A 17,569-nucleotide genomic window follows, 5' to 3' on the forward strand; every position below is an offset into this window, starting at 1 on the left:
AGTCAAGTATAACCAGTCACACTGCACCACAAGATGTGCTACTAAAAAGTATATTTGGGGTCCTGCAAAGGGAATTTCATTTGCAAAGACACATGCCTACACATGTTCTTGAGAAATTATACTCCATTAAAATATTTTTCTGTTACCAAGACAATGTAGCCAAACTTTCAGTTGCGGCAAGTTAAAGTGGGATGGACGTTGATGCAGTGCAACAATTTGACAGAATGTGATCAGGCATGTCATTTAATTTATGATGTATTTTTTTTGACAGGGATGCATAGGGGATTTGTGAGCGCAGCAATATACTAAAAGAGAAAGAGAAATTTTGTTTTTTTAAGAACAAGGAAGGAAAACATTTTGTCTTTTTTTGTAGCAAGCCCACCCAGATGTGATGTCACACCTCTGTGGTTAAGGCAACACCTCCCCTTCCAAAAAAAATTGTAACATATAGAAGATAAAAATTGTCTCCTGGTGAACCACGCTATTCCATTTTTTCAATTAATTTTTTGTTTTTTGAAAGGCCTCCCCCCACTCTGTCCAAGTTCTGTTTCTGAAGAGATGTTCGAGGGACCAGGCTCCACAGTCTCTTCACGATGTGAAGTTCCTGTATCCATATTCACTGGCTGTTGGTTAGCCCGCAAATGTGAGAGAAGGCCCTGAAGGGTTTGCCCTATTAGTTGCAGGGGAGTACGGAGAGAGTCAATGGAGCCACATAAATTCTCCATGTGCTCGTTCATGTCTTGGCGAAGTCCATGAATTCCCTCTTCAATCCTTTGGAAACCGTCAATCAACATGGCATTATGGCATTCCTCGATTTTAAACAAAGTCTCTTCAGGGACCCAAGTCGAAGGCCTCCACCTATTTGGCTCGTTATTTGGATCATTCCCTGGAGAATCTGGATGAATAATCTCCTGGGGTTCCCCATAAAAATCCTCATCCTCATCCTCCTCCTCCTCATCTTCATCTTCATCTTCAATGGTCACAAGGTTCGACGGCGCCATGGTATCTGTGAGAAAAACAGGTGAAGGGGGAATCTCAGCATGTATCGATTATCCAGGAGGACAAGTACATTCATATGAAAGGATTCAAAGAAGGGTAACAAGGATGTCTCCTGGCCTAACGGAAGAGGCTAAGGAAGTTCATCCTGTTCTTACTGAGGAAAAACCTGGTGTGGGGGAATGAGGCATGATTTCAAAATCATGGAGAATTGGGTGAGGAGATGTTTTCTGTGAGAACTGGTAGAAGAAAATCAGGGGGTGCTGCTACAAGCTAAAATAACCACAAGCTAACTGTGCCTTAAAGCAGAAACGTTTCACACTGAGAGTTGACTGCAGTCTAGCACAGTACGTACTGATTCATTTGAAGTATTTCAAAAAGAAAATGGGCCCAATTCCTGATTTGCAAAGTTTAAAAGGAAGGTGGAATTAACACCAACAACAAAAGAGATAGTGATTTGTATGGATTTAAAGTAACTGATCAATCTGAATGGGATGATCGTCTCTGGTATGATGAACACACACACTGCATTACCTCCTGCCAAAGGCTTTGGGAGGTTCAGGATCTCATGGGTGAACCCTGCTTCCTCCACATCCCTCATCCAACTACATCCAATGCAGAAACAGCAGATTTAATGCAGGCTGTACCACCGTTATTTCCTCTCAAATATATCTTGAGTAAAGAGAAGAGCGCATTGATTTTTCTCCAAAATATTGACCACCATAATTTTGATTTTTGCCACCTAGGGAACCGTGTTTGGTTTTCTCCTTCCTGAACAGTTCCTCCTCATGGTGCTGCACTTCTACAATCAGGCCACCCAACTTCTCTTCTCTGAAGTTTTTTTTTGCTGCATTTACTGGAAGTTTCCTGTGCCGTTAAAATTGAGTAATTGTCCCGGTCGCAAACTGTAAACAAACTGAAGCAGCGCATCGTAACCATGCATTTCCAAATCAGCCAGTCGCATTTCCTGGGAGTGTCACAATTTTGGTGCAACTCGTGCAAAAGAATTATGGAACAGCGCCAAATCATAACTGCGTCTTAATGCAATGGGAGGTGCAACAAAATGAAAGGAAATCGGGCCCCATTCTTTGATGTACAGAAAATGCAGAACATTCAGGTCAGTATATTTAACTATTTTGCTCCATAGTTCCCCTCCCAAGTATTAAACATTTAATTGCTGATAAAATCACGGTACTCCAGTGTCTCTGTTTTTCGCCTGTTCCTACTCACAATGGCAGGAAAACTTGCATGAAAAATGGAGTGTGATGTTTAATTGGTAAGGTGCAGAACAATGCAAGTTTCTTGGTTTTGGAAGCAATTTAACCTCATCAGTTCTAGGATCAGTTAGTAACAGTGGAAAGGTAAATTCATGGCATGAGCCATTACATAGAATCAACAGCAAAGAAACAGGCTATTCAGCCCAAATGGTCTATGTTTATATTCCACACTCTAATTACCACTTCCCCGTATCCTTTGATTCTCTTCTCCCTCATGTATGTATCAAGCCTTCCTTTAAATGTGCAATGCTATCTGCTTCAACCACTTCCACGTGGCAGCGAGTTCCACATTCTCACCACTCAGTGTAAATAAATTCCTCCTAAATTCTTTATTTGCTCGGTTATTGCTATCTTATTATTTATGCCCCCAGATACAATCACTTTTCAATTTGCAAATTGGACTCAAGGCAAATTGTGTTTAAAACAAGTCATTGCAAAACTTTAAAAAAACTGAACTTTTGTAAAATAGGCCTTGAAATCATGTCCGAAAAAGATAATTCGATAGCAGGATCAACAGTTAACAAAAAAATTGTGGTAAGAACTACTGATCTGCCAACATAAACTAAAATTGTACTTACTGAATCTGTCAATGTATACACACAAACATATATAGTGCATGTAGTTTGCAACCTGGACAAGATGCTTCCTGTGTGGGGGAACGCAGTCTAGTAAGCATGCTTTGGATTGAACCAGTCAAACTGCCATTTAGTCTTAGCCACAGTGAATTTATTATAAGTTGTGACCAAAATGACCAACAGTTTGAGCCACGTCTGTAGACAGAGATCACTTAGCACTATGATACACAAATATAACTGGAATACTGCTTCCTTACTGTGATGGTAGGTTGCTGGTTGTGCTGGAAAGCCATTCTGCTGTGTTGCTTGCTGAGGCCCTGAGGCAATCTGTATTAATCCATCATTGTGGTTCACTGGCAACATGTTGCTAGGCTGACCTGAGGGAAATAAATGAGAGTGTAAGACAAAATACATTCCCAGGAATTTAGCACTCCCATTCTGAAGCACGGAGAGACCAACAGATCCTGAAAAATTCTAGTGATACAACTTCAGGTGAATTATGAGGTTTGGACAGATTTTACTATATTTTCAGACCAAATATTGCCCAAACCACTACCATTTTTTCAAAATTGTTTCTCCCCATCCACATCGCCACATTTGAGGGAGACACTGCAACTAACAAGGGTTTATACATTGCAGTCTGCAAGAAACCACAACAGAGATCCAATCAGGCTCACTGCTACTTAACATGAATCAGTTTTTGGGGCATGCTCTATTGACAGTTCCTGTAGAAGGAACGGTTGCTGACAAATAAGTAACATGCAAACAATTCAAAAGAATGTGATTTTATTAGTAAAAAGAACATTGCAAATGCTGGAAGTCAGAAATAAACACAAAAAGATGCTGGAAATTCACAGCAGGTCAGTCAGCATCTGGAAGAAAAAGATAGTTGTAAAATCCAATACGTGAACCTATCTTTCTCTCAGATGCCGCTTGTCCTGTTGTGCATTCCCACCATTTTCTGTTATAAAAAAAGTGATTTTGTCTACTCACTGGAGATCAAGGTTTAAAAAAATATCTGCACCCTTGGAGTTTAAAAAAGTATTAAAAGTGTGGTGTTCAATCATCATAAACCATCTTGGTTCAGACTTCACTCTTGTGATTTGCAATACAGGAAACTTTTTTTTATCCGGCACGGACGGGACCGACGTGGTGCCCGGTTCATCAAAAATTCCGGATAACCGAAAGCTATAGTAAAAGATAGGGAGAGCTGACAGCTCCGTATAAAGCAACAAACCCTGTTGCTTAGCAACAACTGTAGAACAATGGCCTCAAGTTTCAAGCGTCTCTGTAGCTTAGCAACAGCTGCAGCCACACCCTTGCACAGCACAGATGGAAGGCGGCAAATACAAATATGAAGTAAAACCTACTCCTGAATTTTGCAGGTTAACCGAGATTTCCGGTTATTTAGGTGCCGGTAAATCGAAAGTTTCCTGTACTGTCTGAACCAGATGAGATACTGTATTGAAATTCACAATTGAACATTACTTAAACTCAAGAAAAAAAAGACTTGCATTTATAAAGCGCCTTTCACAACCTCAGGACATTCCAAAGCACTTTACAGCCAATGAAGTACTTCTGAAGTGTAGTCACCGTTGTGATATAGGAAACGCGGCAGCCAATTTGCGCACAGCAAGCTCCCACAAACAGCAATGTGATAATAACCAGATAATCTGTTTTTGCCATGTTGATTGAGGGATAAATATGGGCCAGGATACCAGGGATAACTCCCCTGCTCTTCTTCGAAATAGTGCCATGGGATCCTTTACGTCCACCTGAGAAAGCAGGCGGTGCCTCGGTTTAATGTCTCATCCGAAAGACGGCACCTCGGACAGTGCAGCACTCCATCAGCACTGCACTGGAGTATCAGCCTAGATTTTGACGCTGAAGTCTCTGTAGTGGGATACTGCAAATAAGCAAGATTTTTTTTTAAAAAGGTAAGCCAAATGACAATTCACTAATTATTTACACTATTTATGGACATCACTTTATGGTCTCACCTAATCATTAGATAATTTTACTTTTAGTAAAAACTAAGATTAAAGAGCCTATATTTATGGTTGTGGCTCCAATTACTTACTTGTCTTTATGAGAGTGTGACAATAAAAATGGTTGGAGATTATGCACAGCTGTAATCTTGCTTTTACTAAACAATGCTTCAGGGTATGACTGGAGTCTGCCTTTGGTTGATGACCTCAGTTGTCCGGGGTTTATCAGTGTGGCAACTGTGTCAGTGCACAACTATCTTTGCTCCATAACAACAGAAAATGCTGGAAACACTCAGCAGGTCAGGCAGCATCCGTTGAGAGAGAAAAACAGAGTTAACGGGGGTCATTTTGCCAGCCCTGGGATAATGGCAGAAACTGGAAGCGGGTACCAAACCCGCTCTCAACCCACCTCCATGCCATCTTGCTGGGAGGCGGTTCCCCGACTCACGCAGGGACCCGTCTCCTCAAGGCAGGAAGTGAATTAGAGCCAATTAACTGCTTATCCCCATTTTACCCCTGCAAGTGTGGGCTTCCCGATGGCTGCAAACCTCGCCAGGGTCAGCGAGACGAGCAATGGGTCTGCGGGGGTGAGAGGGATCGAAAAGTCCGCTGTAGAGGTGAGTGATGGGTGCAAGTGTGTGAGGTGAGTGTAAAGTGTTAGAAAAAGTTTACTTACCCTTGCTTCTTTCTGCAGGCTTCAACCCTTGGGGATCCAGAGGTGCCTCATCTCAACGGCAGAGATGACAGAATGGCTGCTGCATTCTCAGATGCAGCAGCCATCTGCTTTCTGCTGAGGCGAGGTTTTGGTGAGTCTTTGTGCAAGGGCTCACCTTAGAACAGAGATTAGTGTTTGACAGCTTCTCAAAGCTGTCAAACGCTGACAATTCATCTGTCAAAATTTTTTTGACAGATGGAACGTCATACGCTGACGTCCTTTGTCACCGGCTTTCCCTTAATTGGCCAGCTAAGCCCGCAGGGGTTGGCCAGATGTCGTTGGGGGCAGGACTGAAACCTGAAAACCAGCAGTTCCGCCCCCATTGACAAAATCCAGCCCAACGTTTCAGGTCTGTGACCCTTCGTCAGAACTGGAAAAAGTTGGAGATGTAACAGGTTTTTAAGTAAGCGATGGGGCAGGGAAAGGGGGGAGGAGAGGAAAGAACAAAAGGGAAGGTCTATGATAGGGTGGAAGGCAGGAGAAATTAAAAGACAGAGATGATGGTGCAAGGCAAAAGGAGATGGTAATGGGACAAGTTAAGAAACAAAAGATGACTCTAGATGAGATGTAAATGTTTACACCTCATCTCTCCCTTTCCCTACAATTGATTAAAAATCTGTTGCATCTCTAACTTTTCCCAGTTCTGACGAAGGATCACAGACCTGAAACGTTAACTCTTTTTTTCTCTCTCCACAGATGCTGCCTGGCTTGCTGAGTGTTTCCAGTATTTTCTGCTTTATTTCATATTTCCAGCATCCGCAGTTTTTTGCTATTGTATCTTTGCTCCATACTAGGAAAGAAAAACTGACATTTGCTGCAGCATAAAGAATATAGTCCTAACAACAGAACCTAAAGAACACTCAGATCCCCTTTCTAAAAAATCCAAATTACAGTCTTGGTTTCTCGTCCTGCTGAAAATCAGGTCTAGAGATATATGTGCAACCCACCACTGGATTATTTTTGGTTTGAAAATTTCATGGCTTTCTTCTCAAATTTGGAGGGATATCATTTTTGTACTAATTCACTACCTAAAATTATTTGGGAATTTATTATTGGAAATCAGGAAAAACTGATTTTAAAGATTCCTCTTCATACTACACAAGATAGAAATGTTTATCTTGTGACAAAATGGAGACAAGTGGCAAGCTCTATGAAGATTTCACAGACTAAACTTCCTTACCATGTGACTTGAATTAGTGTATTGAACCTTTCATCTGACTGTTTGATACAGGTAAATAAACTGCCTTGTCCCATTATACTGCTAACCAGTGTTTTGCCCATCACAATTAAATTTATAGGGCTCCACCAGAAGTCACCTGTTTATCAGTTTTTATTGAACTGATCAACTGAGATGATATAGATGCATGGAATTTGCTCGCAACATGTCCACTCTTGTCACTTGGATCACTTTGTTACATTTATCATGATGATCCTGGAGACAGTTCTCAGGCTGCTGACCATCCCCACTGAATATCTGACAATTTTTGGTGAAATGATCCAAGGATCACTGATCACAGCCATGCAAGAAGAGACAGAAAATTGAGGCGAAGCTAAAACTGTTTCTTGGAAAAATTTCACTAACACCATTAGACCAAAATCAGAAAATGCTCTTATGTAGTGTGAATAGGAATCTTTAAAATTAGGTCAGTCAACATCTATGGAGGGCACAGATCAGTTAGTGGTTCAAAACCTTGGGAGGTAAATTACCGGCATTGCGAATCAGACGACCGTTACAGAAATCTCCCTATTTCAATGGAAAGGAAAATCAGGTGGTTTCCATAATGGGACCCCAACCCACATCAGTTTTATGCTCCAGTGTAAGTTAACCCCAACCCCCGCCCAGTTCTGACAAAGGGTCTACTTGTCGGTTCTCTCTACTGATGCTGGCTGACCTGCGGAGTCTTTCCTGAATTGTCCGTTTTTGTTTCATATTTCCAGGATCTGCTGTTTTTTTGTTGTTTTTTTGTTTTTTCACTCCATTAGTCCACCTGGTTCTGTAAGTCTTTAAAAATACAAGTGTATACTAAATCCATATTAGAAAGGTATAAAATGTATAATGAAACATTTTCATACAAATGAATTTAGAACAATGAAATCTAACAGCTTATTAGACCCCCTCAATGCCAGTTTGTCCAATCAATAGCTGAGTCATACAACCCAAAGGGGGCTAAATTTGATACCAGACAGCATTATTGTCTCAGGTCAGAAGGTTGTGGGATCAAGCCCCACTCTAGCAGTTGATCATATAATCTAGGCTCCAGTGCAGTATTGATGGAGTCCTGCATTGTCTGGAGGTTCTGTCTTTTAGACGAGATGTTAAACCGAGGCCCCGCCTACCTATTTCAGTGGATGTAACCACTCCCAAAGTAATTGAAGCACCATCGCATTTGCCGATATAGAAAGGCTACTTCTAGCGATGAATAAACTACTGGCCAAAGAACTTAACCATAGTTTATTTTTCTCTAGAACTTGACTACTGACTTAGTTAGGGTCCTGCAGCCAATCTGCATATTTGAAACCAATTATTCTTTGAACTATTTTTGTGCAAAACCAAGCCAAGGACCAAACTAAAATTATGATACCATTTGGTTAAAATCTATTTTTTGTTGCAACACCCAAAATCAGAATTGTTAAAAGCAACAAAATTAAATCTAATCCATTTTACTTCCACAACAAAAGTGAACAAAGCCTAATGGCTCAGAGCAGCCAGTGGTCTTGGATGGAATTTAACAGAAATCAAAATTGTCTCATCAGCAGAGTTCCAAAGATAAATCACTGTTTAAACAAGTTCTGCACACGTTTTTCAGCACTGAAATTTCAAGTACAATGCAGAGCTGTAAAGCATGACTGAAGATTTAAAAAGGAAACAGTACTTTGATGCGGGCTACTGAAAACTCGATATTCATGAAAATGTATTCAATACTTCACTTTTCTACAACATGTATGCAAGCCTTATTTATATTAACAACCATAATTCCACTTACTTGTGGTGGCAACAGGAATGCTGGGGAAACTGGTGGTGCTGGGAGTACTGGGCTCTGCTGGTGTTAACATAGCTGGTCCACTGTAGGCATCAGTTGGTTGCCTGGTGCTAGGCGGATGCTGGATTGTCTGCAAAGAATGTCCTTCAGTGTTCAACAGAGACTGCTGTCCTTCAACTTGCACGTATTCATTCACAAATTCATCTTTAACTAAAAGGGTTGAAGGAGCTGGAATTAATTTGAAAAGAAAATATGCCAATAAGCAATTATGACAGCAAGAAGAATATTTTTCATATTCAGCTATTCTCTGTCTTTTAAAAAAGGACTTCTGAGCCATCCACCATTAATTAATCTAATAAGTGGGTGGGCAAGCAGACAGATGTGTAAATCTGGTTCCAGGCCCCCTAAAACTAATCAGACACTAGGAACTGCATAAAAAGCATGGTTCATCTCCATTTATGGAAGTGCCTCCACTTGCCATGCTGAATATCTGCCTTGTACCTAGAGAATGCGCTCTGTGGATAATTACAGCACTAGCCCACATCCCACCACCATGTTACAATATACCAATACACCAATGAACTGTGTTAGCAATTCACTTTAGCTTTTTTGGGATTCAACTGAAAAGGAACATTTTAGGATGTTTAAGCAATAACATCCTTTTTCAAATAAAACAAAATAATGAAACACAAGATCACCAACACTTGCTGAAAACAAGTTACTAAAGACGGCGAAGATGCTATAATTATACTCCCGATTCCACCTTGAAAGTGAAGGTTCTTTCTAGGGTATAATTCCACAAGGGCTGGTGGCCTTAAGTGCCTTGTCAAATTCGGTGTTATTCACTTTACTTTAGACACCGAATCAGAGATTACTTGCCAATATTTTGGCCAATCTGGGGCTGTCAGGGGCAAAATAATTGCTCCGCCAGATCCCCACCTTGCTCTGCTGCATGGGTCTGGTGCCGTAGAATACACCTAATAAGATCATGCATGTGGAAACATAATACAGGAAACTCTCGATTTACCGGCACCCAAATAACCGGAAATCTCGGTTAACCGGCAAAATTCAGGAGCAGGTTCAGTTAAGTTTTTCTTCATATTAGTGGCCGTTTCTTGATTCTTGGCTGTGTAATCGGGGGTTCCTGCACGTGTTGCTAAGCAACAGGGACGCTTGGTCTGTGGCCGGGCTTCTTGCACCCGTTGCTAAGCAACAGGGAAGCCTGGATTTGTTGCTGTGTACGGAGCTCTCATACCTTTTAACTATAACTCTCTGTAATCCGGACTTTTTGATAAACCGGCACCACGCCGGTCCCGTCGGTGCCGGATAAAAAAGAGTTTCCTGTACAAATAAGGGAAGTACGCCCTTCAACATATTTGTGTGCCATTTAAGTCTTTGTAATGCTGCACACCAGGAATGGCTGTTAGTCTCTGGCACCAGTGTTGCTCCAATGGTAAGCAGCCCGCCTTCCTCACAAAATAATGTCACAGCCTGTGCAATCGCTCACAGAATGATGCATTCAAAGGCTGAAGACGAAAACTTCAATTTTTACAATGTAAATTTGGCCCCTTTGACAGGCAAGGCGTCTGCACCGTGACAGGCCTCCGATGTCCACCTCCCCAATCTGGTGGGAATCAATGGGTGGCAACTGAGGAGTCTGTCTCCAATAATCAAATGACCCAAGGTCAGAAAATTGGCCAGAATCAGGAATACACATATTCATATGTGTACAAGGGGATAGGTGCTGCTAGATCTAGTTAAGCTAAAATTGGAAGGAGCACTGCTCCAGTGTGCTCTTGCATACCTCCTAGTGGTTTTGGTGCAAATTGTATGCCCACTTTCAGCCATTTGACATTTGAGACTTGAAATATTGGAGGCTTGAAATTCCTGGGTTCCTGCTCCACTGCCAGAAGTGTGACTACAAGGATACAGTCACAAATTAATCAGTTTCTCTGGGATTGATTATGTTTCACTCTTAATATTTTTGAGGCTTTTAGTAGGCCCACTACGTAATCCACACTCACTGAGCTTCCACTGGCCCCAAGAAAGGGTGTTGGTGAGAATTCCCCTGGTTACCCGGAATGCCCCCAGATGTGCCTCTAAAGCTGGCTGCAGACATTAGAGTGGTCCACCCACCCCCGATCTGAATTTAGGATGGAGCATTACTGGTGATACCCCAGTCAGAGAAATGTGCCTTGTCCTCAAAAGACTTCCCTTCAAATTTTTTTTTTAAACATTCATCAGCAAACATGTATAGAAGATGGTTTCTGAAAATATCAGATAGTGATTTTTAAAACTTAAAAAAAACACCAGAGGGCTCAACTTCATGAAAACCCAAAGCAGCATGGTGGGATACAGATTCATATCCATGATCCTCTACAATTACTGATCTCACCCATGCTACTGCATGAAGCTGCTGAGCAGCGATCAGGAGTTTCCTCACTGGAGAAGCATAGGGTGAGTTACCCTGGGGCAACCTCAACAAACCTATTATGAAGCATTGGAAAAGGCCTCCACCAAATTCCCTGCCTATCTCATCAGCTCACGATAATGCATGCTAACCCCAACAATGGGAAGCCTGCTTTCCCCAGTGGCTCTGCTGGAACTACATAGACCAGAAACTATCACAATCACTGACCCAGAGTTGCTGACCTGTCAACTCCCTCATCAAGTCCTGGACGAGTGAAAATCTCCTACTCATCCTTAAGGAAATTAAATTGTTTAATGAGCTCTCCTTGGTTAAGAGGGTCAACTGAGATTATCCCAACAGCTTCCAGGGATGCATGATGTACATTTTGACTTTTCACTTAAATTTCCACAGGTAAGTTAAACACACTTCACAAGGAAAGCTCGATTCAATGTAAATGAACTATTTAACTAAATTTAATTCACGCGATAAATTTATTCATACACTTAACACAGCACAGACAGAATGTGTCACTAAGATGTCTTTTTAAAACTGTTTCTTACACCTGTGAAGTAAACCCAGCAGTACATAACGACTCCAATATTCTGCATATGTGTCATTAGTCTTTAAAGTCAAGAGAGATTTCCATTGAACACCCAACAGTCTAAACTCTAGTTGAACTCATGTAATCTAGTTGAACTCATGTAATCAAAAAGATGAAAGAAAAGCCTAGAAAAAAAAGTCACCAAATCCCAGAGGATGCAGCAAATTCTATTCATAACCCACAGAGCTAGATTAACCTATAAACTGGGGAGTTTCTTACCTGAACTTTGCAGCGTCAATCCCGACAGATCTTCATTTAAAGAAAAAGTCAAATATTAGTATCCATTTTATTTTATCCAAATATTGTAACATCTAACTTTTGAAGCTCGAGTTCTTCAGTAATTACATTTTTCTAGGGACAAGTAAAAGTTAAATAAACTCAACTTGGGGAAGTAAATCTCCAAACTTTATTCAATTCTACAATGATTGATACCAATAATGCACTGAAATCCACTCCACCCATAGGGTCCATGGCAGACTGCAGAGACAGGTACCCAGGGTGAAGTCGAGATCAGTGGTACCATAACAAACAGTACACAGCTGATACATAACTGTGCTTTAGCATATGTTATGCTAAACCTATTCACCTACAACTTATTTACCCTACAAGCCAGATTTCACCATTGAATACCAATACAATCTAACATTTTGCTACTGCAAACTTGCATAGATCTGGAAATGTTATAATGCTGTTAATATATCTCTGCCTCCACTTTGGTGTCAAAAACAGGAAGGCAGATTATTATCTGAATGGCAATAGATTGGGAGAAGGGGAAGTGCAACGAGACCTGAGTATCCTTGTGCACCAGTCGCTGAAGGTAAGCATGCAGGTGCGGCAGGCGGTCAAGAAGGCAAATGGTATGTTGGGCTTCGTAGCAAGACAGTTTGAGTACAGAAACAAGGATGTCTTGCTGCAGTTGTACAGGGCCTTCGTGAGACCACACCTTGAGTATTGTGTGCAGTTTTGGTCGCCTTATCTGAGGAAGGATGTTCTTGCCATGGAGGGAGTTCAGTGAAGATTCACCAGGCTGATACCTGGGATGGCAGGAATGACGTATGAAGAGAGATTGGGTCGATTGGGCTTATACACGTTGGGAGTTTAGAAGAATGAGAGGGGATCTCATTGAAACTTATAAAATTCTGACAGGGCTGGATACAGAAAGGATGTTCCCGATGGTCGGGGAGTCCAGAACCAGGGGTCACAGTCTAAGGAGAAGGGGTAAGCCATTTAGGACAGAGATGAGGAGGAATTTCTTCACCCAGAGAGTGGTGAACCTGTGGAATTCTCTACCACAGAAGGCAGTAGAGGCCAATTCATTAAATATATTCAAGAAGGAGTTGGATATATTTCTTAAGGCTAAAGGGATCAAGGGATATGGGGAGAAAGCAGGGACAAGGAATTTGGATGATCAGCCATGATCTCATTGAATGGCGGAGCAGGCTCGAGGGGCCAAATGGCCTACTCCTGCTCCTATCTTCTATGATACGAAGCTACAAACTACAATTACCGCGGCCATTAATTCAACCTAATGCAGCAATGTCCAACCTGCAGCCCTAGAGTCACATCAGCCCTTGAAGCTGAGGTAACCTGCTCCCATTTGCGCTTATGCTTTTAATTTGTTGCTTTGTTGTCTGAATTTTGTGGCCTTGGGAGTTTGTTTTTAGCGTTATTGTCTCTTCTGTAGATAAATCCTGAATCAGTAACTTGAGATGTATGCAAATGATGTAACACGGATTTAAACATGCTTTATATGTGGCTGTCAAAGCTCCATGGTACACACCTATGGAGTCCATGAAGACAAAACCTTGAACACTTCAATTTAACTTGAAGTGTCATTGACTATATGCTGGCGGTATGCAAACAGCAGTAAAATTATACAAGTAGATTGCATCCCAATTTTCTACCACAGTAGTTGCATGTTTTGTTCCACTAATAATTTTTTTAAGTTCTGCTTCAGAAGATCCAGCCCAACGAACTAGCTTGTGTAAAGACTCAGTATCTGTCCTTCTAACTCTCCCACAAAGGTTCAGGGTCACCAAAGATTGTCACTTTATCAATAAGAGACCAACAATTTGAACAGTGAGCCACACAGCGAACCCTGGACAGGGCTGTGCTGTAACACCAACAAATCCAATCATGAACTGTTAAAGATGAAATTCATATACTGCATCTATAAACATCTAACAGAAGCACAGGCTGTTATACCTGCACATTATAAGCAAATTATAAGAGTAATAAGTAATAATTGTTATATACAAGTTATTTTGATGCTTCCAGTAAATTAATATACTTTCATTAAGCAAAATCAATCGTGACAAGTTTTGCTCGTAATTTTGCTGCTGTCTTTTATAGTCTTTTTAATAATTTCATCACCATGGAATCAAGCTACCTGCAGCATTAATCTCTTATTTTTCCACCAAAACACCAGAAAGGAGATTACTACCTTCCAATGATTCCTTTTTTGAAAATATGCATGTATATCATGGAGGACCCGGGGCCAATTTTTGTTCCTATTTATCATCAGTTTATTTTGGCAAGCAGTGGATGGCGTGATGGTGATGCACAATGTATCAAAGATATTATAAACGCAAGTTTGTTGAATGAGCTGTAAAATACACAGTATGCATAATATGAACAATGGAATCAGGGAGTTATTTCCAGTTGTAATCTCATTAAGGTGCCCTGGCTACAATCAAAAACCCTCAACTACACTGCATGATTGTTATATTTAGAAAGGGAAACTTCAGCTTTTGGCATCAATGAACTTTTAAAAATGATTTTTCTAGAAAAAAAATCTTGTGTCTTCCAATTGCCACAAAAGTTTTAGAACGTTTTGGTAATTAGGAAAGTCTATCCATGCATTCCACCAGAAAAGCGTCTTTTCTTTCAAGGCACCATTTTGCAACAAAAATCAATTTCAGCAATGAGCAGTTTGTGTACTCATGCCACAGATCTCTAGTATTTGACTTGTGTCGCGTACTGGTCACCAACCCAATCCAGAAACTCGGCTTCAAATTCGTACCAACAGATCTTGGGGAGAGGGGGGAACATCCAAAATATGACACATTGCAGCTGAAACTTAATTTAAAACTGGAGTGGAAGATTGTCGAATTTAACATGACAATTCACATTATCCAGATTCTCTTTGTTTTGTTACCTGTCAAGTCATGCTTGCATAAATGTCAAGGTTACACAACCAAAAAGGCTGAGAGCATTCCTTTCCCTCTTCTTTAATTGTGATCCTTCTCTCACCTGTAACCTCTAACCTCCCTATCTTATCAGTCGTTCTTGATTTTCTCCATTTCATTGATGGTGCTATGGTCACTGCCCCTTCGAACATTTCTCTCATTCATCCCAAGCTCCAAATATGCCATACCCCGCACAATATTCCTCCACCACATATTCGCACCATGTTGAAATCAAGGCTCAGTGCTGTGCCCGACTCGCATTTCTATTCCAGCACTTCAGAATTGTGGAACTCCTTACTTAATTTATCCCTTCTTCCTACATTCTGCCAGGTTTTAAAATCCAAGGCTGTCATCACCTAACTACTCTTCAATTCATCTGATTTCTCTATTTTGGTAAAGGTTGGTAGTGTCTTGCACTATGAGATTCGGATCTTCACCTAGGTTTCGCAACAGTAAAACTAAATCATTGGATCACGAGAGGTATCTGGTCATAAATGAGCAGTTAGTACCAACCAACATGAACTTTCACCCAAAAGGTGCAGTTAGTACAAAAGGATAGAATAGTTAAAGTAAAAGAACCCTTACCAATGCCAGGAGAAACCACGCGCTCATAGTGATAAGGATTCACGCAGACGCTGTCACATTTCAGGTCAAATGCATACTGACAATATTTTACATGTTTGAGTTCATTTTTGTGAAGGTCAGGCCATCTCCAGAGCCTAGCATAAATCACATGTGGAAAACCTTTACGTCCAGCCACCTGGGGAAGAATGATTTTTTTTTTTTTTAGAAAGGACATCATAAAATGTACAATTGCTTCACAAAATGTGTGTGAATGTACACTCAAGAGTTCAATAAAAAAGGGAATGACAAGGCTATCAATACAGAAAAGCACAACAAAAATAAACCATAGGAATTAATCAATATACTGAAAAAAATTACAAGAATTGACCCCAAGGCTTGGTTAGTCTCCTGCTCTAACTCATTCTATCCTAGGATCAACAATTCTTGATTCGCTGAATCACCTTTCTCTCCTACTCTTTAATGTTGGTGGCATCTTGCACTATGAGTTCTAATCCTTCACCTACATTTCTAGATCTACAACACCTTTTTCGTTGCAAGTTGATCTAGAAGTGAAAAGTAAGGAGGCACACTGGAATTAACAAAGCCTTCAGAAACACATTGAAAAGGTGATCAGTGGGACAAACAGCAATCTGGAAACATGCATAAACAAAACAGCAAGATATTCTTCCAATGTTATATAAATAAAAATAAAGCCATGTAGACACAAGAATTCTGAAGGATGCAAATGAGTCCGAAACAAGGACAAGCATAAAACAGTTAATGCATTCAATGTTACTGCCACCAAATATCCACCAAGGAAAACACGAGTAACATAATCAGTATAAACTAAAATAATACAAGCAGGATCATTTTCTTTTCAATATCTGTTCGCAGGATGTGGGCTATGCTGACTAGGCCACATTTACTATCCATTCCTAGTTGCCCAAGAGACAGTTTTTACAACTGAGTGGCTTGCTAGTCCACTTCAGAAGGCATTGGGGTGGAAATTGCAGTTGGAGGCTTGCCACGGGCAAACGCCTCCGAACCGCAAGAAAAGTACGCACCTACTCGATTGCTCCGGACCTTCAAAGACTTGCGCTCCTGGGCCTGCAGGTTTATGACCACGTAAAGGCCCACGTAGCCCAGGGGCGCATGCGGTTCGCAAGCGTCCCTGGGATCACGTGGGCCGACCGAACCAATCACAAGGGGGCTTCCCATTATGCTTATAGGGATACCATTTACGTACAGAATCCCTATAAGCATAATAGGAATCCCCTAAAATACACACTTTCAAAGCACTTAAATAAAAATAAATCACCACATGTTCAAAATTAATTAAAATACAATTTAATTAAACATTTAAAACAAAAATTTAATATTGAAAAATAAATTTATACATTTTTAAAGGGGCCAAAAATAACCTAACTTAATTTTAAAGGTTTTTGAACGTTTAAATCATTAAAAAAAATTATTTTAATATTTATCTAAACCCGTATGCTGGTAAAATAAGGCCTTACGCCTGCTTTTACCAGGCGCAAGGGAGTTTCATGGGCATTCGCTGGGTAGTAGTTGGGCAAATAGCCCAACTCTGCGCCAGCAAATGTCCGTTTCCTGCAGATGGGTACGATCTGTGAAGCAGCATCTTGACAGATTCCAAGTTCCGGGTTCTCGCGCATTCGCATCGCATGCGGAAACCAGGAACCTGCAGGGCACTTACAAACACATACACTATGCGTACACGGTCATAGGCCCCGGAAAATCCAGGCCATTAAGTATTAACCACGTAGTATAAGACTGGAGTTACACAAAGGCCAGATCTGGTAGAAATCTGGGCAGGACCGGGACCAATGTCCTAGGGGGAGTGTTTGCTAGTGCTCTGGGGGAGGGTTTAAACTAAAATGGCAGGGGGTTGGGAACCTGAGCAGGGAGACAGAGGAAAGGGAAACAAGGATAGAAGCAAAAGACAGGAAGGAGAAAAGCAAAGGTGGCAAGGGTTTAAATCAAACATGGCCACAGTAAATAATAATTATAAAAGGTCTAAGAGTGCTAAAAAAACAAGCCTGAAGGCTTTGTGTCTTAATGCGAGGAGCATTCATAATAAGGTGGATGAATTAGCTGCGCAAATAGAGGTAAACGGATATGATATGATTGGGATTACAGAAACATGGCTCCAGGGTGACCAAGGCTGGGAACTCAACATCCAGGGGTATTCAATATTCAGGAAAGACAGGCAAAAAGGAAAAGGAGGTGGGGTAGCATTGCTGGTTAAAGAGG

At 41.0% G+C, this 17,569-nt stretch overlaps 1 protein-coding gene across 3 annotated transcripts in view; it reads right to left on the minus strand.

Annotated features, from left to right (window-relative positions):
* The window catches only part of smad4a (SMAD family member 4a), a 169,609-nt gene that overhangs the window by 54,920 nt on the left and 97,120 nt on the right, over window positions 1–17,569 (minus strand). For 2 of the 3 annotated variants that reach the window (XM_085974829.1, XM_085974820.1), the window contains 4 exons: window positions 15,317–15,491; window positions 11,763–11,792; window positions 8,536–8,760; window positions 3,106–3,225 (listed from right to left, as the gene is read on the minus strand). In XM_085974829.1, coding sequence (XP_085830955.1) covers window positions 3,106–3,225; window positions 8,536–8,760; window positions 11,763–11,792; window positions 15,317–15,491 — 550 coding nt within the window. The remainder of the gene's footprint in view (window positions 1–3,105; window positions 3,226–8,535; window positions 8,761–11,762; window positions 11,793–15,316; window positions 15,492–17,569) is intronic. The other variant, XM_085974835.1, reaches the window with a different exon arrangement.

The sequence above is a fragment of the Somniosus microcephalus genome, chromosome 2, assembly GCF_052327205.1.
Source record: "Somniosus microcephalus isolate GS21.2 chromosome 2, FLI_Smic_1.0, whole genome shotgun sequence".
Taxonomy (NCBI): Eukaryota; Metazoa; Chordata; class Chondrichthyes; order Squaliformes; family Somniosidae; genus Somniosus; species Somniosus microcephalus.